Here is a 26,276-nt window from a genome sequence, read left to right on the forward strand (position 1 = left end):
CTGCCGTCGGGAGCAAGAAGGAAAACATTGGGTCATTTATTTCCCGATATCGTCGACAGCCAGCCCAGTCAGTCTGTTTAAGTCGGCGTATGGTTCGACGTGATTTGTTGGGGTCGAGGACCATTTATTCTGTCCGGCTGAAATGTTTGATATTGTTAACTCAATTCTTCCCCCCCCCCCCGTTCGTTATAGTTTCCACGTGGATATAAAAGTTACAGCGTGTTTTCTTTCCAAACGGCATTTTGGTTGAATTGTTAGTACATGCTGTTTTGTTATGGCAACAGCAGCCAACAGAGCGAGCCCTGCACATGGATGGTCTGTATATCATATTGTTGTTCCGTTTCTTGAAGCTGCATGCTGAGCCGGAATAACGACAGACACAATCCGTCCCCGACATTATCACCAGCACACGCGGCCACCAACTGATTACAAACAATAAAAGAGACCAAAAAGGGGAAAAAAAGAGTTCGTAGTTTTTTTTTTTCTTTTTGCCTTGTAACTTTTTCTTTCTTTCCTTCTTTGCTCCATTCTCTTTTTCGCTTCAGTTCTTTTAACATGGACTGGGGGTAAAATGGTTTATATTTTACAAATAAACAACGTCAGCAACGACTAGGTTATACAAACAAGGTCTGCGACAAACGAATAACGATGTTGTTTCTTCATCGAATCTTTTCATTCTTTTCTTCTACCCAGAAATCTCTGAATGCTCGAGCTGCAATCATCGCAGGCGCCCCGTTTATTCCTGTGGGCAGCACCGAATGATATCCCTCTTCTTCTTTCGCTCTTACTCATTTTTTGAAACAAAAACATGTAAATAGTCAGCGGTGGATGGGTGTACGATGGATGATGGAAAGGGGAACGAGAAGAAGACAGAGAAGAGATAAAGGGAAAGGAATTTTCGGGGAGCTGGGATCCATTAGACGACAAATACAATTTCCAATTTTCCTTTTTTTTTTAATGAACAGCATATTATATTGGAAGAGAACAAATTGAGACGAAGAATATATACGGTGTAAGCTGCTGTTGTTCTCACTCGCGTTCAAATTTTATCTTTTACGTAATCAAGTAACAGTCATAATTAATCATAGCTACAATTGGTTTCAGTTCATTGTTTGTTTTGATAATTCAATTATTTGTAAATCAGTTTGACGAGACGACGACAACTGGTAACAGTGGTGGACTTTTCTCTTTTTTTAATTTTCTTGGTGGGAGGAGAAGAGGTTGTTGGCGGCGATGGACGAATTCATTTCTTCCTTTTTTTATTTTTCGAATCTATGGCAGGCGGATAGCTAGACGGAATTATATCGAATTCATCGTCGAACTGTTGGCTGCTGCTGCTGTGAGGGTGCCGATGATGATGCCGGGTATCGCCGTCGTTGTTGCATTTAGAATCGTCCCCAATTGGCTGGTCGACTGTTGAGACAATAAACCGGTGCTGCCGGTTGTGCTGTTCATGTCCCCGTTGCTGGAAATGGAAGTGATCGTCTGCAGTTCATTTTCCTTGCGCACTACAAAAAGGAGAAAAGAGAGAGAAAAAATAAAATAGAAAATAGGAAATTAATGATTCAGAGTCAGCAATTGCAAAATATTTACGCCGTCTATTCATATAACTAACAGTCAACATAGTCTCCTCCTTTGAATTTGGCAGTTGGCCCGGTGCTACATACATTTCCGCTGGGAAGGAAGGACGGAAGGACTACAAGCAGAAGTCGATGACCGATAGATGTATATACGCCACGACCAGACAGTCTCCGTACCAGGCAATTCCACATGGCAACTGTTTGTGTACAATAATCCCATGTACAACACTCCATTCCACACATCAGATGGAAGACGGTAGTCGCCAGCATGATAAGAGAGAAAGCATTCGCTACGGCAATGACCGTCGATATACGTGGGCTACATACGAAAGAAACTTGTGGACGATGCCAGCCGTAAATGACTGATGACGAACATTCAATAGAAATAATCGAATCAAAGCTTTGTCATTGATGAACGGCATTGTTGAATCTTACATTGTTTTATTGTCATAATATCGCTCGGGGGGCAGTAATTCTCGGCAGAGCAATTCCTAAACTAAACAGCAGAGGAACATGTGTATATAATTCAAGGTTCACCAGCATCTCGTCCGGTGCATTTCGCCTGTGTCGGTTCCACATCGAGACTCGACTGCATATATAGTGTGTCCTCGGTTGAGAACAAACAGCTGCTCTATTCTGGGATCGGGCCGCACCGTTTGAACACACATGTACGGTCCGGTTCGGTCCAGTGCGTCTGATCCGATCCAGCCGAGTCTATATCATTCCGCACGACTTGTGTCACGCGCGAAACCCACAGGATTGGAAAAGAATCTCAGCCGTGGACGATCCCAGAATGCCATTTTTCATTGGATGATGGATATACACAGTGTACTGGCTTTCCTAATTGAGTGCCTAGCAATGGAAATGCGGAGGAATTTCCGATTCCAGGAATCTCCTTAGTTACTGGACGCCATTCATCATGACCCGGTCACGGGTCCGCGTGAAGGACGACCGAAATTGTGTAGGTCGTCGTCGTCACTTGGCTTCGCTGCAAAGATATTTCATACGCAAAATGCCAGCATTGACGTCGCTGAGAAATGCTAAAAATATGGCCCTGATTCTATACGTGACGCAAGTTTATCATCTCTGAATGAAGCGTGAGAAAAAGAAAGCCGAAAAATCAGCACGAAAGAAAGATGAACGGGATCGAATCATTGTCAGCCGTTGAAAGAGTTTGGCCGGCGTCGTGTGCTGGGCACGTGTGCCGCATATGTCTTCCATCAGTCTCCGTAAATATGCCGATGGGTTTAGACGCGAGTGGGATGTGTCTGCTATGAGAAGGTGAAACCGAATCCGCCAGCAGCTGACAGCACGCACGCAAGTTGCCGACGCTCCGGGGGCGGCGGCGGCGTCGATTTTTATTTTCTTCTTCGGGTAATGATGCGATTCGGATTCCCGCTGATTGAAATACATCATCGAGCGGGACTGGCAGAGTCGCCGCACTACAATTATTAGATCCGGTCGATTGAAAGTCATCACGTCTTCGTTATAAAGAAATAACTGGAAATCATTATTTTATTTTTTTTCCAGCTTGGATCGATATTCTTGATCAAGAAAAGAAGCCGTGGTACACATATAACATTCAATTCAATTCGATCGAACATCATATCCGTCGTCGTGCAGGTCGGGAAAATCCAGGAAAAAAGAACGAGACGACACATCCGCGTCCATCTTCCGATTTTCCAATCACGGACGAGAAAAAAAGGCTCACGCTACGTTATAGCCTGGCCATTTCTTTGGCCGCCGTCGAGTGTGGCCGCATTTCTGCAATCTCGGCGGGAAAAAAGGTCGAGTTTCGCAGCAGGACTAGCAGCCTCTCTATTCGATTTCCGTCAAGTGCAATCAATGACTCAACGTCAAATCTTGTTCGCGGAAACCCTCAAAAAGGGACGGCAAAAGAAAAGAAAATTGAAGTTGGTAGTCGGCCAAACAAATAAAAGATGACGGTCACTGGGTGCTCCGTGGTGCCCTCTCATCCATCCCAGTACAGCACCAATAGATGAGCAGAGTAATACTTTCTAACAGAATAATACGCTCGGATTTCTACGGAAGTCGTAATAATATACGAGCAAAAAGTCTAAAAAAGGAATTCTATACATATCTCTCGTCCTGGAAACTTGTTCGTCTATTCTTGTACACACACACACACACACACAGAGAGAGAGAGAGTTGATATTGGATTTGTCACCAATTGGGCAAGTTTAGGGGAATCAAACAAGTTCTGATCAAAGCGACGACAAAAAGACGGGACGCCCAGTTATTTGATTATGTAGCCGGGGATCAAAAAGGGGCAATCAATATTGCGCTCAACTTTCCAAACTCCGCGACATCCTCAAGGCGCTTTCGTCCACTTAAAGTCCTCCGCCAACTAAATTTAACCAACACGGACATGAATGATGACAACTCTTCCGCTACGTGTGGGGGGGAGAGCCGATGGATTTGTAATCATGTAAAGTGGGGCGAAAAAAGAAACTTTAGGCGAGTTATGGGCGCGCAGCCCGAAATAACGGCAACAACATTATTACTTCAGCGAATAGAGAGCTGCTGCACGCTGTGCGGTCGACAGTTATATTTGTTTGAATATAGTACGTACTACACACACTGTGTATAGTGTAGTGTATAGGTAGGTACCTTAAAAATACAAGTGGCGGTAGTGGTGCAGTGTATAGCAGCAGCAGCAGGCAGAGTGTGCTGGTAATATAGTGCAGGGCTATATGATGAATATAGGACGCGGGCAACTTTGGCGGGCGTTTTATTTTTAGTCTACACGGCGGAGACGGGAACGGAGTAAAAAGTATTTTCGACGTTTGCGCTCTAGTGGAAAGAGAGAGCCGGTCAAGACTTTGCAGAACAAATAAACAATTTATTGTTTCGTTTCTCTTCAAGAGCATCGCAGGACTCAGGAGCTGAGAGGAGTAGGAGTACTTGTGTTCAGACTGCATTTGCCCGCAGAGCTCTCTGCCTCTTGGCGCTTTAGACTTTATTCCCCCAACGACTTTTGTGTATAATACAAGAGGATGACGTCATCATCACAGATGAGCACAGTCTGCTGCGCTCCTCACCCTCTTTTCAAGGACTGACAAGTTTTCACCGTTCGAGATGCCAAGTACTAGTTGGTAGTACACGATGATGGCCCGTCTAACGCGTCACGACATTAGATAAAAGGCTTGGAACTTTGAAATGTTCAATTAACGTTATTCAACTTGTCGGCAATTGCGCGGCTGATGATAAATGCAGCAACTTATTATTATAGTCGAAACTACTACTACTGCCAGGCGGGTTATCTGACTAAATTCCCTAAATAGTAGCATACAGTATCAAGGTAAATGGGGACAAACGGTTTTGTTCCCGAGTGCCAGTTTCTTTGATCTCTCATCAGCAGCAGACAACATTAAATGGCAAAGAGGAGGCCGCCGCCGGCTCGGCCACATCATTCTCATCACTCTCTGCTGGAGCTTGGCCCAAATTCTATCCTGCAGGGTCTCGCAAATTCAATCGATTGCCAAGTTGGCCATGACCGAATCCCCTTGCAACGACCGACGTATATATATATTTAGAAACTTGTTATTTCCTCGCTCACCACGAAATTCTGTACCCGAATGTTGCCAAATAATGCTAATAATCAAATCGGAAAAAAAGAAGATAATCGCGTCCGTCTCCTAGTAGGCTATATACCGGCTTCGTCAATGGCGGAGGCATTGAAGAGCGTGATGAGGACAAAGAGTGCGGAGGCTGTTAACAGGATGAACGTGGTGCAAACAACGGCCATGACCACTTTCCTCCGGCGACGTTCTTTGGGCGTCAACACTTCGTCTCCTCCTCCGCCGCTTCCGCCCTGGTGTTGATACTCGTCGCCAGCGCCAGCACTGTCTTTGAATCCGCCGGAATCGCCATCGGATCCGCCAGCCAATAAGCTGTTGCTGGGGTACGAGTGTCTTCGATGATAGGAGGCCAGCTGCCCGGCAGACGACGACGACGTTACAGATTGTCGGTTGGTGGTGGGCGGAGGTGAGAAGAGGATCACTGGCGGATCGTTCCACACGACGACCGGAGCGTCACTGAAGGCCACCCGTTTCTTGCGCAAATCGCTTTCGTGTCTGTGGATGATGGAGAGACGCAAACAAGGCTCCAGGCAACTTGTGCTCGAGCCCAGTCGAATGATTCCGCCTCCGCTGGAACCACTGCCGGAATGTTGGCCAGACGATGCTGCTGAGTTTAGCTGACACTGAGGTTGTTGCATTTTGGATCGAGCCGCAGCGACCGAACCGTTGGGTCCTTCCGATTGTCGCCGACTGACGCGGTTCCGGTTTTTCATGCCCTTGTTCCGCGTTCCGGCGTCGCTTCCGTGCCGTTTGATGCTGCGCGTTGTGGCCCCATTTCCGCCCTGGGCCTCGTTCGACGTCGACACTTTGGGTCGCAGCCCCGCCGAATGATGACGTTTATTATTATCACTGAGGCTGATGCCACCGGGGCAAGGAGATGGAGGGGCCGCACCGGCATGGTTGATGCTGTTGCCACTGCCACCCCCACTCGTCATCCGCTCACCTTCCGGCTCCAGGTAATGGACGTTGTAACGACCCCATTGGTTACAATCGGAAGCCAAATCGTTCATCTCCCTGCTGTTAATATTCTGACGTGACGATGAGTCCTGCTGATGCGCTTGTCCATTTGTCATCAGTGCAGCAGCCGATGCACTTGCATCCATTGCCGGAATACCTGTCTGTCTCCTCTATACTGTAGATAGCACACTACAACTTTTCGACGATAACCAACAGCTAACAAACAAACAAAAAAGAAGTCCCCCCCCCCTCCTCCGTCCGTCTACTATCACTAAGTTATTTAGAGGAGGAGCGATAAAGTCATTCGTCGCAGCACTGCAATTCCACTCGAGGAGTTGGGGTCAACGCCAAACTGACGGGCAGGGAGGACCAATCCAGCGATGATAAGACTCGAACGGTGACGCAAGCGGCCACCATCAAGCGCGTCTGACTGTGAGCGTCGCTCGGGTAGGCCAATAAGTTGCGTCCGGTCTGGGCCGACGACGAGAAAAAGGAGCCGAGAATGAGACTATGGGTGGCTCCTTGCATCAATCCCAAGAGGCAACGGCCCAACGTGAACCACTTGACCGACTGGATAAGAAGCCGATCGGTCGGCAAGTAAAACGACGATCTCGCCAGAGGCAGGGCAGCAGCATTGGCAACAGCACCTGAAGGTGTCGTGGCGTGAGCAGAACCAGCACCTGCATCCCAGCTGATCCCAGGCTCTTGACAACAATCGAGTCGCAGAGTCCACGAGTCTTGAGCCGGGCCGGATGAAGAAGAAAGGACAGCACTACCAGCAGCAGCAGCAGCGCTGTTACAAGTTATTGCCGCTGTCTGGTCGACGTGTTGGCCAGCCGCGAAGCCAGTCCGCAGCGATTGCAATGACGATAACAAATCACTCGGCCGCTGTTGCTGTTGGATGTTGTACTGGTGGACGCTCGTAGACGGCGGCGGCGGCGGCGGGGAAGGAGGAGTCAAGCGGATCAAATAACGGCCGGACATCAATACGAATGGCTCCCGCGCGATAAATTGTGTCAAACGGAATTGTTTTTAATTCCAGCCGCCCGACACGAAGAACAAAGGCGAATCGAATAGAACAAGTGACGAGGTGCACAGAGGAGTAACGAAATCTGCGTGCGTACTCATCGGAAGCCGCCGCTCAACTGAGCGACTCCTCCTTCCTTCTATCCTCCTCTTTCCTTCACCACCACCTCCCCCCGTTGGCAATGTAGAGTCAGCAGCACACGCAGACGAGAAGTCTCATCTATAAAAAGGGGGCCCTGGACCGCCCTGGACCAAGTATATACACATGTGGAGGCCTTGTTATTTCCTCCCACTTTCTCTCTTCTCTCTCTCTTACTCCATCCCTGTATCCATTTTCTATCCATCCAGCTCTTGCTGGTATCCAGCTCTCTTACTTCTCTCCATTCTGTCCACGTTTGTACTCTGCTATATACCGGCTTCCTGCCATGGCTGCGCGCGGAAACAACATAACCGCCCACTGGGATGTTCCTCTCTGTTTCCATTCTTTTTTATTTTTCTTCTTCGCTTCTTCTTTCTTGTATTACAGTGATGATGGCAGGCAGCAACAGCAGCACACATGGTCTATTCTTATAATATCAGCTGGCGTGCGCTGAGTGTCCTAGTACTCTTCCCTCGGACTTGTTTTCACCCAAAAAAGAATCGGCGAATAAGATGAGGAGACAATTCCATGTGGGACCGGTCCACACTTATTCTTTTTATATTGCAATGGAATGTAGCCAATCAGGTTGTAAGCGAAGAGTCCATTATAATGTGTTCCATGCGCCGGGAATAACTTACGTTGCCGAGCGATGAATAATGTAGAGCGTCTTTAGACACAACAACAACACTGTATCTACTGAATATGCGATTTTAAGTCTTACGACCCGGGAAATATAGTACCAAACTTTTGTGCGAAGAGTAAATTTCATCTTCAAAGACGAGCTGAGAACTGCGTTTTGCAATTCAGATTCGCCTTTTATTATCCGTTGGCGAAATTGTCTATTCCGCTTTGTTTTCTCGATGCTAATGCTGGCAGCACCTGCTGCTGAGCTATAGGATTTCCATCATCGTGTCGCATGACTTTCATCAGTTGCTGATGGATGTCTGTGATGGCTTTTGAGTTATTCCTCCTTTTGTGACACGTCGGATGATGGAACTATACTACTGGAGAGAAAATACCAAGGGACAAGAAAACCACCATCATTACTGCCATCATCCGAGGACAAGGTGCATACAATTGTATTTTTAGTGTCCATCGTTTGTCATCAGCGGAAGAGCTGTGCGAGATGTTCTGCAACTATCGCCGATGTGACACATCGATCAAGCATGTAAACCCGCTCCGATTGGTTGCCGCTGTCGCCTGCCATGGCCGCGACGAATTCAACGATCAAATCGATAAATCCCCGAGAAGTGGAAAAAAAAATAAAAATCCGGGAACTTTTTCTTTTATCCTTTTTGCTTTTATTCCCCGTGTGAATTTGCCATCTCCCCTTCATCCCTTTGAGTTGAATGGAGAAAAAATGGCGAAGGAGCAGCACAGCAGCTCCGTTCGATTTGCTGATGGCTGCCATCACAGTTTCAGCTCTCTTGTATTAGATCACGTCGGCACGAGTCACGACCACGGATGACTTGTTCCCGTCACGTAGATGCACTCGCAAAGCACTGCTGTGTACAACGGCATATAATATCATCATCCGGTAACTAACCTGCGGAGACGGGCGTACCCGAGGCCGCTGCTGGAGTGGGTCTCTCAGATACGTACGAGATTGTCATATTATACCCGCCATAAAAGCTTTTTTTATCGTTTTATCTCACGTTTGACTTGTCTCTGTCATCGTTTCCATCCCGCAACCTATTATTATTATACCAACAGTAATAGATTATTCCGACAAGAATGCAGGCGGGCGTCTTCTCCCGAATCTTTTTTTAAATTTAGAAGCTATACTGTACGTCTCACGTGACTCGTCCACTCGGCCGTTGTCCTTCAGGTCCGAATTAGAGAAGTGATGGACATCACGTCGTCGCAATACAATCACATGAGCCAACACCGAATAGTTTGCACCTTTGCGACTCTTATTTAGTTTTTATTTATTTTTTGGGGGGGGAGACGTCAAGGAGTATAGAGTTTCATGTAGGACCCAAACTAATGAGTCTCCTTTTCTACAATAACAATGGCTGTTGCCAATCTTTATTCGCTGTGAGCCCGGGCGCGTTCATCACGGGATCCAGATACGAGAGCTGAATCAATATCAGATGGTTCGTGAGACGAAAATGCGAGGAAATACGAGCAGGGCTGCGGATATAATATATTCTCTACTTTTCAATGCAATTCATTATTTCCATCTCTTCTTTGTTGCAAAACTCAAAATTGTTTTTCTTCCAAGAATAAGCCGAGTCGTTGCCATGGAGACGAGTGGCTGCTCCTGTGTGTACTCGTAGAGTCTTCTGACGTTCGTGAATGGTATCGACCCTCTTCGTCTGTGCTGTCCTCTTCTTTTCCCTTCGTCGCTCTTTACCGAATGATGGCACGAGGATACACAGCAGCGCAGTGGCGACGTTTGTGCGCCGCAGCAGATAGCGGATGTTTCGCTCTATAGTCTCAATAGTTCCCGCTGCATCACGCTGCATCGAATCCTTTTTTTTCTTCTTCTTCTTCTTTCCTTTCTATTCTTTTGTCTCTCCGTCGGTATAGTCCCGTGTCTTTGTCTAGTCTCGACTATAATAGAAGACGTGCATATAAAACTCGCAACTCGAGTCGACGACGACGACGACGTCAACATATACCCACCATTCTTCAGTATACTCTGCAGGATAAGACTGGAAATTGGCGTCGTGATTACGCTCCCGCGTGCAAGCATGCAAGTCTTCCATTTTCTCTCTCTCTCTCTCGTTGGATGGTATCGACGTCATCTTTTTCGTCAATATCCAAATCTTTAGTCCCTTTTGTCGATTTTGCCCTTTCCAAATGTTGAAGGTGCACGCGGGAGTGACGGAGAGAATTCTGCGAGATAGACACGGGCACGTATTCCTGTTATTGACTGTGGACGCCCGCAGATGGAATATAGTTATGATAGTTATTGACTTGATGAGAAATGCCTGTTCAATCAAGCAGCCGAGCATTTAGGGGAATTTATATCAGACACACCTGCTGCTGGGCTTTTGCCAGTCCATTTGTGACTTGAGATCAAACGCGCATTACTTGCTGCACGCGATGACATTCCGTGGGGAATTTGCGGTGATGACGGGAGCATTTGAATAAAACCATCAACATATCATACAAAAGGTCAACCCTTTTAGCAATTTAGGGACTTTGACGTACAAATATTTGCCCTCTCAAGGAAACGAAAGGAACCGAATCCCAAAAAGAAATGCGCTTGATATCCTCGACCTTTCCCTTGTGTCAATAGCAGGAAGTTCTTTCGTGCGGATTACGAAGGGAAGGTCACGGAGGAAAATCATTTTTTATGCATAAAATGTTGACAGGTCCTGCATAAATTGTGCTCGCAGTCGAGAGCGAATAACTTCCCGACTAATCTGCAAACGGCGATGAAATTTGTATCTGTCATGTACGTGTTGAAATGATCAAATCGATTCCATTTGTGCAGCTGTCGTCGCTAATGAGCAAAGGACTCAAGGAGACCAGTTTGCGTGTTCTTTTCATATGTATCGACTGCAATCTCTTCAGACTTATGCATGCATTTCCATCAAAATCTAATTCAATTTTGTCGTCAAAACTGCAACCAAGATATGATTAGAACTGCCGTACTGCAGGACAAATTGGCAGGTAGTTAACTTCTCTGCTGTCATTAAGAAACGATTAGAAAATGCCAACCCGTATCCGACGTTAGCAAACAGAATGGAGACACCGTCAACGGACTAGGTATTCGATTATAAATTATCAAAACGGCCAAAATGAAGCAAAGCTGCGACTACACAGCGGGTGAAAGGATCTAGGCACTTAGTGCAAATTGAATTAGAAACTATGGGTTTACATACACGGATGGGAGCCGTGGACATCATTGTCTTGTGCATTGTCTCAATTTCGTATGAAATTGAAGTGCTGAACGTATAGTATAACAAATTGACAATCGATTTCTATGAAATAGCACGCCTATTCTCCTTGAAATCCCTCGGCTTTTCCCTATTCTTTTGTATAAGAACAGTGGTTAAATCACAACTGGAAGTAACTCGGTGACAAGAAAGAATGCATGATACTCAAAGTACGTTCACTGCACTCGACGATTTTATGGCTGGCGATCAATAAATGTGGACGGGAATTTCCTTTCACTACATTTAGATGTCGTCTTCTTTTTTTTCACATAAGGATGCGAATCACTTTATATGAGATATTGGCAAGTTGTCGTTCGAATGCCGTGCATATAAGAGACAGCTTATGATGAAAACAGCATTTTCAAAAGTCTGAAAATTATACGGCGCATTTTCAAAAAACAGTAAAAGGGACGGGAGAGTTATTACGGAGTTGGGACATTCTTTTTCTGGGGAACAAAAAAGGGAAGTCTGTAGACAACCAAACTTTATATCCTCTTTTTCGGCAACTTTTTCAAATGTCTGCCGCCTGAGGTGGTATACAAAAACAACTGCCGTCCATAAACAAGAACTAGACGTGTATGGTGTATCCATTACCTACATGGCTTATGACATGGAAGAAAGACACTGTCCATGCGTCACAAAAAAGGCTATTCGTGCCACCAGTGTAAAATGAAACCGAACGAGACCGAATTACGAACTAAACTGCTGTCAAGTTAGGCGCAGTCAGTATTACAATTCACGACGATTCCTTTAAGTCATTGGTGCTACAAAACTGTTCAAATTGCGCAACTGGAATTTCAGCAGCGAACACCTTGATGTGACTTGTGATTCTTCTAAGCCTGGTAAACCCGAAACGAGTTAGCATTTTATAGGTTCCTGCAACGCTTGCGCAATTAATGATCTGCCACTCAATTCATTCCCAAGGTCCCCATCAAACGTGAATTGCATTTGAAAATGTCAAGTTTAATCGTCACGCGTCAGACAGAGAACTCGACTTTCGATCAAGAAACTATTCCCGTGACAATCGACGTTGAACGACAGAACGCCAGGGAAATTTACGGTCCTAACAGGCCCAGCACGTGCGTTGGGTTAAAAAAATAAAATAAAATAAACTTTTTCTTTGTGCATGGCTTGTAATTCTGGAGTGGTTTACTTCATTCCCGTACCGTTTGTTCATTTGCACTCAATTTCTATTTTACGAATTTTATTAGAACTACTCTGTCGGACGAGAACTCCCCGTCGGATAGTTCAATTAGAAACTTTTTTCTCGTGTAAAAGCATCGACGATGTGAACGCGAGGAGCGTATTGGGGGGGATTACTGACTTGGCAACATCAGGTTATCTCGTCGCTGCAATGAGAAGTTAGTACCAACGTATAATAACTTTTATCCCTATTTCGCTCACATGACCAAACAAAGAGACGCGTCAATTGATGGCGATGCACTAAAAACTGAAACCACCATCGGTCTTATTTTTTTTACAAATACTATTTGCGCATCTGCTCAAACATGTAAAGGGTGTTGAAATCTAAAAAGAGAATGAATAAAAACCCAAGAAACCACAAGATATTCCCACACGAAATACCTTTTGAAATAGATAACCTCAACACCTGTAATAGCGTCATATTTTTGGTAACCTAAATATGAATTTCACTATAAATTTATGGATGCTCTGTAGAAACCGGCCAGTTGGAAAACGGGATCCACTTCAAAGCGAGTCAAAGGTAAAATGATTTGCCTCTCGGCCATATTCATCCATATTTGCTGTATTTCACTTTTGCCATGGTCGACTTGTTCGACTGGTACTACCATTTCTTTGGAGGATCGATTGGAACATTTGACTGTCAACTATGTAAAAGCAAAGTTTCATCTATGTAGTAAAGTAGCTAAACTTATTCTAATATTTTATTCTTAAAATTGGAAAGATTCAGTTCAAGGAGAAACTTCAGCGTATGGAGGGAAAAGTTACTCAACTGGAAATCCAAGCTGAAAAGCATGTAAGTCTCATTTCCTTTCATTCTACTTAATCATACTTCAGAAGCAAGTTTAGTATAATTAATTAGAATTCTGCGAAAGAATGAAATGAAGGTGGATTTGGAAGCCAAATATGCTCGAATGGAGGCCTTATTGTTGAAAAGAGATGCGGAGCACGTACGTTTCTTTGCCTTTTTAAAAATTGATGAATGCGTTGCGCAACTGTTTGATTATTTTTTCCTGAATAGAAAATGTTATCAGAAAAAGTTGGTCGCCTAGAACTCGAAATATGGAAATCGGCTTCCAGATTGGAAACGACTAATGTTGACGCTGACGATCGATCAGCTTTAAAGAATGCCATTCTGAGAACGTGCCTGGAAATCCACGAAACGGATCCTTCACTGAATTCCGGAATGTACTGGATTGATCCGGACGGAATAGGCGTTGGCGATGGTGCCATCTATGTTTACTGCGACATGACTTCAGGTAAGGCATTAAAAAATTGTTTTTCAATCGAGTTTGATTGCTTAAAGTTTTATTTTAATCATGTGATTTTTGCCAGGTTCCACATCCATTCCACACGATAGTGAATCGCCGATGGATGTGGGACATTGTGCCGATCCTGGATGCTATTCCAGACCAATCAATTACAACGCAACCGCAAGACAAATGACAGCGTTGGCCGAATTGTCTTATGAATGCCACCAGTCCATCAGAGTATATATGGCTACATTTCACAAGCATTTTTTAAATTAATTCTTTTAACTTGAACCCAGTACGATTGCAACTTTGCTCCGTTTGAGCACAGCGGCATCGCCTATGGCTGGTGGAATGACAAGGATGGGAATGCAAAATATTTCTGGTCGGGTGACAACACAAACATTCACACTTGCCAATGCGGCATCGATCAAAATTGCGTTGAATCTACTGACAAATGCAACTGTGATTCTGCTGCGCCATTACAATTATTTGACAGTGGTAAGTTTAAATTAAGTTTACAATCGCTCGAAGAAATCTTTTAGACTTTTTTAATGTGCAGGAATTATCACTGATAAAAGTGTTGTTCCCATGACGCGGCTGAATTTCGGCCGCACTCAACTGAACACTTCATCCGGTGTTCACACGCTTGGCAAATTGGAATGTTCGGGACGTGTAGCCGTCACTGGAATGCCAAAATCGTGCGAGGACTTGTGGCGCATCGGGCACACCTTGAGTGGATTGTATTCGATTATGGGCGCAAAAATGGTCGAAAGCGTTTACTGCGACTTTACGAAATTGCCTAACGACGCAGGTAAATCGTGAATCTGTTTTTTTAGATGACTATACTTTATTTGATTCCAAATACTGTCTAGGTTTCCAGACTTGGATTGGGTTCGAAGATGTTAAATCGTCGTCTGTTTACTTCTATGTTCAAAGATACGCCAATTACAATCAAACTGGGACTTCAATTCCATACGACGTCGAAAAACTTAACGCCGGTGGAGCCATGAATTTACAAACAGGAATTTTCACGGCACCTAAACCAGGGAAATACTTCTTCTCCGTCTCGGGAAAGGCTGGTTTTCCAGCATCTTCGACTTGGATTTTCCTCCGAATCAATTTGTATAAAAACAGTGAATATGTCGGTTTTTGTTTTTCGGATGAAATCAGTGCGTCTCAATTTGAAACATTTTCACTTGAATCAACGCTTGATTTAAGAAAGGGAGACACAATTTCGTTAAAGATTGTGGAACAGGGACCAGGTGTATATCTACGCGGCGGTGGCAGTTTTCACTTTACCGGATGGCTCCTGGAAGAAGACATTTTCCCACTTTCTTAATTCTATTCAAGTATCGAATCATCCACGTAATTGTAATGAAATAACCTATGACGCTGTTTTGGAAATCTAATCTTTGAGTTGGCATCTTAGCAGTTTGTGTTCAATTTGATTGATTTAATGTCTTACCGAGGTCGTCAATGAGAGGAGCTAATCGCAAGGTAATGCCGACCATGAAGAGACAAGTGAAGAGAAGGAAGACGGAGGTGAGGATGACAATGCCGCGGGCACGGCGGCGAGGATTATTGCTCTCATCGGAAGACGGGTAAGAAGATTTGTCGGCCACTCCGACTGCCACGACGGCCACAGCCGTGATGGCCGACACGGCCGCCATTTTGACGGATGTCGGAGGTTTCGCTCCTCCAGGTGATGCGCTGGATTGACTCGCTGTTTTCTTCTTCTTCTTCTTGTTGGCTGCGGCTGACCCAGTGGAAACCGGATCGTCGACGACCTTCTTCTTCTTGGCCGTCATCGGTTTGGGTCCGGCTACATTGGCCAGCTGCGGCGACAGCTGGACGAGATTTTGCGGAGATGTTGCCGCGTTGTTCTTGCGGGCCGTCAACGATCGCGTGCCGGTTCCTCCTAGAGGTGGCAGCACAACCCGGTACTCTTCATCATTCTGCTGCCCGTTTGTTGCTGCTGCTTCGCCTCCTTTGGTGTATCGCACTTGCTGATGATCCTGTTGCTGCTGCTGCTGGCGGACGGGAGTCGACCCGTCCAAAAAAGCGTCGTCGTCGTCGTCATTGTCGCATTCGTCGTCTTCTTCGTTGTTGACGTGCAGCTGGCCCTGGTGGCTACCGACCGGCGACGGTTTGGCCGACTGTTGATTCATCGAATTGACCGAGGAGGACAGGTCGAGGAAGGATGGCGTGATTGAGGTGGTGGTTATGTCGTCACTCCTGCCCACCGAGTCGTTGCGAGCCCGGACGCCGCCCGATCCTCCGAGCCGATGAATTCCACCTAATGCCGGGACGGCGACGTCGACGTGATGATTGACGTCACAGGAGCGCCAACTGCGCTGCTCTCGGGTTTCGGCTAATTGGCGTCGTCGATTGTGAGCGCTTTGCTGGCCGCCGACAGCAGCCATCGACGACGACGACGTCGCCGTCGTGCCCGTCACCGACTCGGAATTGGTCGTCGTCGATTGGCGGAGTAAACGCGGCCGTGTTGCTCCCGCCGCCGCTCCTGCTGCTGCAGGTCGATGTTGGCCCTTTTGGTATTGGTAGTCGTATTGATTGTCTGAAAATCGTTTGACAATGGCGGATGATGCGCCCCCTCCTCCTCCTCCTGACGTCGCCGATTTGCGTTTGGTGGCCGTCGTGCCGCCAAACTGATTCAGCGTCTCGTCCGACTGATAATAGTAATGGTTCAATTTGTGATAAGAAAGTTGCCGGATGAGCTCCGCTCCCGAAGCTCTCGTGGCGATGGAGTGGGCCGAGGCCCCGCTGGCCCGGTAGCTCAGCACTTCCGTCATCTCCTCTTTATTATTCCGCTCTGATTCACACATTCTCCAGCAGGCTGATGATGATGACACAGCAATTCATTTATCTTTTTCTCTCTCATCCATCCATCAGGATTACACTAATCACCTGTTGGGCTCGGCGGGATCGACTATATATTTTTGTGCTGCTGCTGCTATTCCGGTTGGCCTGTTTAATCGGCTGTTTTCGTCCTCATCGATAACTCACTGGGACCAGAAAAAAGAAAAGATGGTCACACATAACAGGAGATTACATTCCGGGCGAGCTGATGCTGATCCAATCAACAGTCGTGGCCATTGATTTCTCGTCTGTCCCGCGCTTGCGTCGTCCGTCCCGACACCCAGCCAGCCAGCCAGCAGTCGAACGAAGATCCGCAGACTCTCACCCCTTTATTCTTCCTGCACTTCTTGTTATCTCACTGCCAGTGCCAGAGTGTGCACAGACAAGTAATTCCGGTAGACAGCCACACAACATTACCGCCATCAACATTGCAGGCCGGAACAGAGGAGAGAAGAATAAGAGCAACTCTAAGCCAAATACCAAATCAAATCATCTCCCGACACTTTTCCGCTCGGCTTTTCCTCCCCCATTTGCTGATGCCTAACCCCCCCTGGAGGCTCGGCTGCTCTATATGTGTTGCCGGCCAATCTTAATGGAGAAAACAAATAAAAATGCAACTGTTGCGCTGCTAGATAGTCGGTGGCACACACACTCGCAGCACTCTGTCCGTCTTCTTTCTTCTATTTCCACTCTTGTAATTTCGTTTTGTACAACAACAAGTCACAGCAGGGAGTAGACAGCAGGGGGGGCAGCTTCATCAGTAAATCGAGCGGATGGATTGAGAATGAAAAGGGACAATGTCAACTCTATTGAAAGCACAGCAGTTCCCTTTCGTTACACAAGAGCAACGTGTCCGTCGGTGAACAAACGGCGAACAATGGAAGTTGTGCACTGCACACACGCAAATGAGACAAGAGCAGACTCGGGCGAGATTGGCGATAGATATGGCACGTTTCCTTCGAGTCGGGTGGAATATGTCAATATGCATCAGTTAAGGAAGAAGGGAAACACACGACCACTGCCTACGAGTCTGGTAGAGCGACTGAACGCTCGTGGAGCGAGCTCACCTGGGCAACCACCAACCATCACTACCATCACCACTCTGCTGCTCTCCGCTCTTTCTTATCCTTTTCTCCGAATCCCCCTTTTCCTCTCCTTTCCCTCTAGCGCTTTGACAGTGTGTGTGTGTGTGTGTGACGCAGCAGCAGGAGGAAAACCCAGCAGCAGACATCCTGCCTGCTGGATGTACTACTACACTGTAAGACTACAATACATCTAACGCGGGCTGTTGTCTGCTGTGTGGCCCGTTTGCGCGTTGCTGCCAACCCCAAACGCACACGGAGAGAGAGAGATAGAGAAAGATGTATAAGTGCTACTACTGGGAAACACACTGCGCTGGCTGCATGTGTAAGTGCTACTGCGTGCTGAGCCTATAGCTCATGTGGGAATTGAAACGGGCACGACGAGAGCACAGAGCACAGAGAGAGAGAGAAACATGTTGGCGGATAGAAAAAGAAGCGGTCCCTATCCATCTTCCTCCCAGATCTTTGCCGGCACGTACACATCGGCAACTGCACACACTGTATTGTGTGGTCGAAAAAAGAAAAAAAGAAATATATAGTATAGTATGGCGCATATTTCTCACTTGGACTCTTACGGTACATCGACTGGCCGCCGCGCCCTGCCCTTCAATAAACACCGAGGGACATGCTGCTGTGCACGTCGACGGTCTTATTTCTAGGTAGTTACTTCGTCAAGTGTTTCTGTCGTCGCCCGCCATGTAGAAAATATAATCAAAAGCCACTGCGCTCGGCTGTTTGTCATCATCAAAGTTGCTGCAATCACGTGATGCAGTTGATGTCGGATGAATCACGGCCAGGTCGCCTTTCTATTTCAGCGCAACGAATGTTGACAAACGACGACGACGACGACGACCCGAATTTCACCATCACGTCGAGCGGCACAAGACGGGCCACGGAACATCAAAAGAGCTAGAAATGGACGGGATTTGATTTGGCCGGGGCGCTCTTGTGCGTGAGACCGTTGGATGTCGTCGACTTATTTACGTTTCCTATAAAGAACGACGACGACTCCAAGACGTCCGAGAGTTTCGCTTGGTCACGGACAGGGAACAACTTTCGAACTTGTTCATTATTTCGCAGGGAGGTCTACTATAAATATACGTATACGATATATCGGCGTATCAGGGATGCGTCGTTGAACATCAAACGCCACCAAAATTAATCAAAGTTTCTAATAAGGCAGCGCGGTCTGATTGAAGAATTTTAGACCCAACGGCAGATGAGTGGATCACGTTCCAAGTGTTCAAATTACTGACGGGTAATTCGTCGAGTCTCTTTGTTAACGCTCCACGGCAACGGTGCGTAGACGGAATGCCGATCCTGAAATCCGATCGACTGTAGCTGTTCAATACGAGAATTCTCGGGCCTCCATTGAGAGATCAAAAGAGATGCGCGGATGATGTAAGGAGAACGACGTCGCCTGGCGATCGAGGATCGAGATGATGATGAGGGACGAGCTTCGTCCAAGACGAAAGAGATGACGCTGATGTTTCATTCACGTGGAATGTCTCGCTGGAGGTGATGCAGCAGAAGCATCCTTCACCCTTCGCTTCCTATTACTTAGTACTTGATTTGGTTATTATTATATGTCCAGGATGGAATAATCTAGCTACAATAGATGGTACTCGGTGAAATGCGCACTTGAGCAGTGCTCATCCATTTCCGACTTTTCTTTTTTCCCCGACATGCCATCCACCATCTCCTTTGTGAACATGTTTAAGAGCCAGACCTTTCGAGTGTCAAAGACATCATCCGACGGTCATTTATAATAATATATGGACTCTCTCGTGCTTTCGTCGTTATGGATGAACGCCGCACCCCCTGAAACCTATGCGCCTCCAACGCGCTAGACGTTTCCAAGCAAGTTTAAGAGGTTAATTATACATAGTGCCGATCCGCCCCCATCCGACGGCCCAATACACTTTGATGTATGGCCCAATGTCAAACGACTGTAGTAAGAGATCATCATCTCCTACGACGGTAGTATGCGCACACGGTCTTATATATATAGCACAAGCGCTAATAGTTGGTTGACGAACGAAATCATCGCCACGATTCGCCAGATGGATGCGCCCAAGAACCATTAAAATGTTATAGCCTCATGAACTAGATATATACAAGTTCCATCAATATAAATCAAGCAAAAGGGGGAAGAGATAGACGAGTCAATTGCCCCGTCTATATTAAGCGGCCAACCGTCATTCATCACCCGGGATTCCCCAGGAGCATTCGGCAATAAACCCAACATCATTACGCAACTACTCTGAAATTATTGAGCGGATAGAGACAGCGCGTGGGATGAATGATGATAAAAAAGCCAGGGTCCTCGACTCCATCGCTCACCGGGCTGGTATGAGATGAACGCGAAAAATAATAGACATGCGGAAAATAGTAAATGCTTGCAAAATTCGTTCCATACTGAAACTGCTGATAACGAGGAAAAGGAAAAGAATTGATGCTCTCCGCGTGTCTCGAAATAAATATCAGAACAAAGGCGGCGGCAGCAATTGCTAGTGCGTGCGTGAGAGGTAAAAGTGGAATTATCGAGAGGGATGTATTACCACCGGGGAGCAGACGTCGCCGTATGCCGGTATACACATGGGTTTGTTGGTAAATCCGACATGTATATATCAAGGGCGGCTTTCCATATTTCGTTCTAGACAGCGCCGCAAGAGCGTATACATAAATATACCAGCCCACAAAATAATGTTTTTTTTTTAGATTTGCTTCTTTTCTTTTCGTTTTGGTTTGTTCTGCACGCCATTTCGGATAAGAGATTGCCTTTTTCTCTCCGATGCTGTGCCACGGTCTCTCTTTCATCGGCTTTTTTGTGTGTGTGTGTGTGTGTGTAACGCTTTTTGACAGGCGGTGATTATGTATAGCCAACAGGGCATGCGGGAGTAGGAATAGCAAGGATTACATTTAGTTTGTTTTTTTATTCCTCGTTGGCTTTTCTTTTCCTTTCACGCGAAAATGCGACAAAGGACCGAGTCAAAAAAATAAAAAAGGCGAGCGATGATATAAAACGAGCGAGAATGCGCGATAGGCTGGGTGCTGCTGCCGCCACATACTCGACGACAGCCGAGACACTGTCATCCCTTTTGGTATGGACTAAAGAGAGACGAAGCGCGTGCTGCATGTCTGGCCAACGTTTCGACACCAGCAGATAAACCGGGCAGACTTCCTTCCTTCCGGTTCCGCGCGACACACACACTTTTTTTCTTTTTCCGCCAAACTTTTCACGCTCGGTCGCCCCTTTTTCAACAGCGGCGGCGGCATGTTCAAATGTCAGATCCAATGCAGGGACCATGTGCATTGACTTGTTCTCCAGAGCAATTAACAATCAATCAAGTCTCAAGACGAGTGAGGTGTGCGCTGCTTTGTGATTGAGAGGATTTGGCCGCAATTCATTACGTGATTCTATGCGGTCGGGAGGGTCGACCATGCCCTACACACAAATGCATCGACGTCTAGAGTAGTTTGATTAAGGAGCGCCGGCAATACGGTAGGATACGTATTATATGCGCTCACACCCGTGCCTGTGAGTGTGTAGTATGTGTATGTGCGTGTGTGTGTGGCGTGTATTGATTATCCCGCCCGAGTCGTCGTCCCGTTTTTCTCTCCTCTTCCTTATTCCTTTTCATTCTCTCGTCTTCCACGTCTTCTTTCGTCTTGGCTATATCCTTCCGGCCGGGCCTATCTTGTTTCCAGCCAAATAAATATGACGAGGACGGAATAAAAAGAGTTTCGTTCATGCGGGACGACACAAGTTCGATCGACGATCGAATCGAATCACCTGTCAACCCACGTCTCTCAGGCTCGTCGCTCATCCAATTTACCGCGCTCGATCCGGTCGACGCTCCAGTCGATCGACTCTCGTCGTCTCATCTCTCTCCTCGCCGTTCAAACGAAAACTTCTTCTAGCCATCAAAACGGACTGCTGCTGTACACACGGGCCCCTCCTATTTCCTATTATGTTCTCCACTTGAAGCGGGCCAGCACTACTCGACTTCAATTACAATCGGCATTCATTAGATATGTAGACGGAATCGAATTTGGATCTAGTATGTATTCGCAGCAGTCCTTTTTTAGATGTGATTGCATCAGTTGCTCGAACAAGAGATAAAATTGATAAAAATAGGTTACGTATAGCAGCATACACGAGTTGGACCCGGCGGAGTTTGTTATATACGTGTGAGTAGATGGGCTGCTGTCTAAAGGCATTACACATCCGAGCTTGTATACCGAGGAGACGTCTATGCAACAACAACGTCGTCGTCGGTTATCCGGAGAAGCAGAAGAGAATGAGCTGTGGCAAATAATAGATATACGATTTCTAAATGTCCATGCTAGTAGTGTCTGTTGTGTCTGTCTGTGCTCTGTGTGTGTGTACAGTAGAGGCTGGCGACCGTTGCCTATATACAGTTGAATGCTGTTGTTATCGGCGCTTTTCTATTCCGCGCGTGTATTCCCGCCCCGAATCTATTTTTCTTTTTCTTTTGATTTCTTTTTCGAAAATATTCTTTTCCTTTTCCGTGTGTACTCCCCGGCCCGGCCCTGCGCTCTCATTCGTTTAAACATCCGCATCAGGGCCGGCACAGGAGACGGGCGGCCACACAGAGAGATGGGCGCCTATAGACTATAAGACGAGAATGTACTACTACCACAGCCAGGGAAACGGGAGCGGCGCTTATTCTATTTGAGATATAGCGCGCACACCGACGCCCCGGCCGGCACCAGGTCACGGCAGAGAAAAGAACAAGACACGACGGATTACACGATGGAGATGGAAAAAAAGAGAAAAGAGGCGCGGCAAGAGAAGATTGGCCGCTTGGGCAATTGCCGGTCGATTCGGCATTTGCTCAGCAGCTGCCCAAAAGAGCCCAAGGAATGAAAGATGCTCTCCTGTTCTGTGTCGACTGCCAAACAAAAAATAAAAAAAAAAATAAAAATAAAAAGAGAAATGCCGGCCATTGTGTTTGGCCACAGCCAGCTCCCCCCATCGCGCACGGGAGAGAGAAGAATATAAGGAGCGGAGAAGCGATCGACCGATATAGGCTATATAGCATGAGAAGCGACGGCGATGGTCGATGGCGACCAAACACTTGACGCCAAAGTGGGCTGACTTGGCTTCGACGTCCCAACATCTTTGCCAACAACAAAGTGGCGAAAATAGCCGTTTCCATCCTCCTCCCGACTCTCGACTCTCGAGATTTGTTATTCGGCTGGCGAGGCAGATGAGATTATTCAAATCAATTCAAATGACGCGCCACTGATTCGTGTTTCCTATGCGGATTCGTGTGTCGTACAACTGCTGCCGCTGAAACATAATCGAACATAATACAAGAGAGAGAGACGACCAGCAGCAGCAGCAGCAGCAGGTCAATGGTGAAAATCTTACCGAGATCGTCAATGTGAGTGGCCAGTCGGAGTGTGACGGTGACCATCAGGATGGAGAGGACGAGCAGAAAGGCGCCCACCGTGGCGATGACGGAAATGGTACGACGTCGACGACGCCCTTCTGGTGAATTGTCGTCTTCATCCTCCGGTTCCGGCACCAGTTGCCCGCCCCCTTCTTTGCCGCTCGGCGACAGCAGGAAAATGGCCGAGGCTTTGGACGTCGACGCCCGACGACGCTGTTCCCGGTGGAAACTGACGGCGTCCGAGCCCAGCGGCAGCAGAGTGTCGGCGTCTACCGCGGCGCCGGCGAGTCGGTGGCTGGAGGGACGTCGTCCGCCGGAATCGGCCATCATCACTTTCAAATACGCCGAATCCGTCAGCGACGAATTGCGTCGCGAGGACGGGCCGCTCACGGCCGCCATGCCGGCCGTGTTCATGGCTTGGCTGACGGCGTCCACTGAGCCTCGGCTGGAACGAGCCCGTTGCGGATGCTCCAATTCCAGTTGCTGACCCGCCGTCGATCCCCGCGGAGTCCCGTTGATTCGCTTGATGTTATTATTCCGCCCACTGGTGGCCACGGCCGGCCCTGAAATGGAATTCTTCTTGTTGCTGGGCAGCTGCTGCTGTGACTGTTTGTTCTGGTAACGAGCAACGGCCTGTCCAGTCAGCGATTCGGCCTGAGCAGACGCTCTCCGCCGATAATGTTGTTGCAGTTTCCTCTGCTGTTGCTGTTGTTGTTGTTGGGCCGGCGATTTGAGAGGAAGAGGAGCCGGATGATTGTCGGAACATTCGGCCGCTTGTTCCGTCATCCGCTCGGAGGCGACCAGCTGGGCAGAAATGTTGGTGTAGGCGATTCTCAGGTCTTCGTGGCTGTAGCGTCTGGTGGTTGTGGCCTTGCCCTTGGCCGACTGGCCGTCGTCGTCCGCTATCGAAGGCGAAAGCGACTCCTGGTTCTCATCCAGCAGTTGGAGTTGGAGCCCGCTGCTGGAAATGCTGGACGGCGTCATGCTCGGCCGCTTCCGCTGGTCCCAGATCCGCTGCGCTTCCCTCAAGAGTTCGATGGCCGCAACGGCTTCCGGCTCTCCGGATAAGTACGCCACCAGGATCTCGGGCGGCGGTGGCTGTTGTTGCTGTTCGCCCAGCGGCAAAAGTTGGACCGTCCGCCCGTCGTCGATCGAGTGCCTGTGACTTTGTCCCACAAAGATGAGAGACGGTTGCTGCTGGTGCAGCTCAAGTTCACGTTCTTCGTCGGCATTGTCGCCCTCTTTGTTGTTGTCTGGCAACAACCTCACGTCGTCGCTATTCGGAGCCAAACACGTCGAAGACCCGGCCGTGCCTTTGCCCTCGACGACAATGTTGACGTCATCGTTCGTCATTGTCGGTTGCCCACTTGTCACCTGGGCGTGGATTGCAGCTGCTGCCTCATTCGAATCCCGATCGTCCATGTTTAGTTGCAAAGTCTCAATTTCCATCGGCCAATCCTTTTGACTCCTTCTGCTTCTTTCGCCACGATTCAATCAGCGTCAATTAGTTGTTTCATCACATCAGTCAAATGATTATTATTGCCAACCACTGATGTCCTGACGACGGCCAAACGGCAATTGGATTTTGCTCGTCTTATATCCGCAGCCTAGGAGATCAAGCAGCCGATCACTGCCTTGTTGGGAATATCCACCAATTAGTTAGTTAGAGTTTGTTATTCACGAAGCACTCGGCAGCTGACGATGACGAAAGGAGGGGCAACAGTGCAATGGACAGCCAGCAGCAGCAGCAGCAGTGAAAAGGTCAACCGTCGTCTAATAATCGCCGTGATGGCCGTGGTGTATAGAAAGTACACGGTCGCAGGTCTTTTGATAGGCAACGATGAAAGTTTGTTTGGCACACGCTCGGCGGGTCTGGTCTGTTCGGCCGAGCAGCGATGGAGAATTCAAACTGGAGACCACCGTCTCAGAGCAACGACTGCCGGTTGTGGAACCAATAGGGTAGAGGACGCCGCTGATGGGTAGGAAAGTTAGAGGGAAGGAGGGAAGAAGGAGCAAGAAGAAGAAGAAAAGGAGGGAGAAAAATATAGAAGTTTTTCTTTTTTGGTCTTTTTTTCTTTTCTGGCAACCAGTCAGTGCCAATCGTATAGTGGCCTACGTTTTATATCAGCATCAGCCCCACACACACATAGACAGAGAGAGCCTTTACAGGGTTGCAGTAGTCGATCACATCCATCGCCCGTACAGCATATTTGTAGTCGAGAGGGGAAAAAAGGGAGAAATCGTTCAAGGAAAGAGAGTCTCTTTCTTTTCTTGTTCGTTTTTATCGGGAGAGAGAAAGAGAAAGAGAGAGAGAAGATAGTCGCCGATTCTATCACGGCGTTGAAAAGGAGATTCCCGGCTGACGGACAGACGGGCGGCCAGCAGAAAAGAGAGTCAGTAGAAAGATCTACACGGTGGCGCAGAGTGACAGAGAGCGATGGCCTTATATTTTGAAGAAAGAGAGAGACTATGCACTGCTGCAGTAAAGAGAACAAGACAAAGTAAATATTCGGGAGCCAAACCCCCCCCCCCCCCTCTCCTTCATCTCGTGTTTTTTACCAACTCACCCCCCCTTTGGCGCGGAATGGAACCGGAAGAGGCCTGATATGGGCTATCCGATAATACGCCCGTGTCTATATATTCTTCATTCTTCTTCTTCAAGTCTATTTGACGATTTTTCTCTTTACCATCGCATCGAGAGCGTGGAAATATCAAGGAGATGGGGAGGAATCAAAAGGCCGTGCGGCGCAGGAGCTTTAGCGCAGGATCTTGTCGTGGCCAAGTCGCCAAAGAAGAGCAATTGGTACACACCGTGTCTACTATCCTATATAGTGTGTGTGTGTGTGTTATAGGTCGAGACCTAAATGCAAGTTGGCGGATGACATGACATGCAGCAGTCATGGTCTATGCGGTGGAATATATATTGGCTCATATGCATCTCTAATTTTCGCGGAGAGACGAACGCCGCCTAGCCGCCGTGTATACTCTATAGCGTGCGGTTAGACGTATAAAGTCAGCCAGTGTCGTCGTCGTCGTATATCATTATCCTAGCTAGCTCGCACAGTGGCAATTCCCCAGCAGGTCGTCGTCCTCATCAAACCATCACGACACGATCCAATGTATCACACACAAATTCTCATCAATGGCCTGACGCCACACACACCAACGAGATATGTTGCCCGCAATGATTCGACATAGCTAATGTTGTGTGCTATTATTTATTCTGCGTCATATTGCTATTGGAGGG

At 47.4% G+C, this 26,276-nt stretch overlaps 2 protein-coding genes and 1 long non-coding RNA gene across 5 annotated transcripts; 1 reads left to right on the plus strand and 2 right to left on the minus strand.

Annotated features, from left to right (window-relative positions):
• Positions 1-561: 561 nt before the first annotated feature.
• On the minus strand, positions 562-25,398 carry LOC124328872. Of its 2 annotated transcripts, none has more exons than XM_046787700.1 (2): positions 23,008-25,398; positions 562-1,508 (listed from the first exon to the last, which is right to left on the minus strand). In XM_046787700.1, exons 1-2 carry the CDS (start codon positions 24,476-24,478, stop codon positions 1,300-1,302), a joined length of 1,680 nt encoding a protein of 559 aa, XP_046643656.1. In that variant the 5' UTR covers positions 24,479-25,398; the 3' UTR covers positions 562-1,299. The 2 variants fall into 2 exon arrangements, 1 of the variants encoding a protein (XP_046643656.1); XR_006916526.1 differs by lacking the exon at positions 23,008-25,398 and adding an exon at positions 15,113-15,270 and having other exon boundaries at positions 1,423-1,508.
• Positions 12,862-14,986, plus strand: LOC124328873. Of its 2 annotated transcripts, none has more exons than XM_046787701.1 (8): positions 12,862-13,045; positions 13,119-13,190; positions 13,270-13,344; positions 13,416-13,653; positions 13,730-13,884; positions 13,944-14,145; positions 14,207-14,458; positions 14,520-14,986. In XM_046787701.1, the coding sequence occupies exons 1-8, from the start codon at positions 12,923-12,925 to the stop codon at positions 14,984-14,986; spliced, it is 1,584 nt and encodes a 527-aa protein (XP_046643657.1). In that variant the 5' UTR covers positions 12,862-12,922. The 2 variants fall into 2 exon arrangements, with proteins under 2 accessions (XP_046643657.1, XP_046643658.1); XM_046787702.1 differs by having other exon boundaries at positions 13,282-13,344.
• LOC124328913 lies at positions 14,851-15,117 on the minus strand. The gene is made up of 2 exons (XR_006916542.1): positions 15,032-15,117; positions 14,851-14,988 (listed from the first exon to the last, which is right to left on the minus strand). It is a non-coding gene; the product is annotated as an uncharacterized LOC124328913 (long non-coding RNA).
• Positions 25,399-26,276: the final 878 nt, after the last annotated feature.

This window comes from Daphnia pulicaria, chromosome 3 (assembly GCF_021234035.1).
Source record: "Daphnia pulicaria isolate SC F1-1A chromosome 3, SC_F0-13Bv2, whole genome shotgun sequence".
Lineage (NCBI taxonomy): Eukaryota > Metazoa > Arthropoda > Branchiopoda > Diplostraca > Daphniidae > Daphnia > Daphnia pulicaria.

Excerpts from the sequence above, each read along its gene's own strand:
- LOC124328873 (XM_046787701.1), top strand. The coding sequence starts at position 12,923 with ATGATTTGCCTCTCGGCCATATTCATCCATATTTGCTGTATTTCACTT. Across the intron at positions 13,046-13,118 it reads AACATTTGACTGTCAACTAT|ATTCAGTTCAAGGAGAAACT; the intron begins GTAAAAGCAAAG and ends AAAATTGGAAAG. Across the intron at positions 14,459-14,519 it reads GAAATTGCCTAACGACGCAG|GTTTCCAGACTTGGATTGGG; the intron begins GTAAATCGTGAA and ends AATACTGTCTAG.
- LOC124328872 (XM_046787700.1), bottom strand. The coding sequence starts at position 24,478 with ATGGAAATTGAGACTTTGCAACTAAACATGGACGATCGGGATTCGAAT. Across the intron at positions 1,509-23,007 it reads CACTCACATTGACGATCTCG|TGCGCAAGGAAAATGAACTG; the intron begins GTAAGATTTTCA and ends TCCTTTTTGTAG.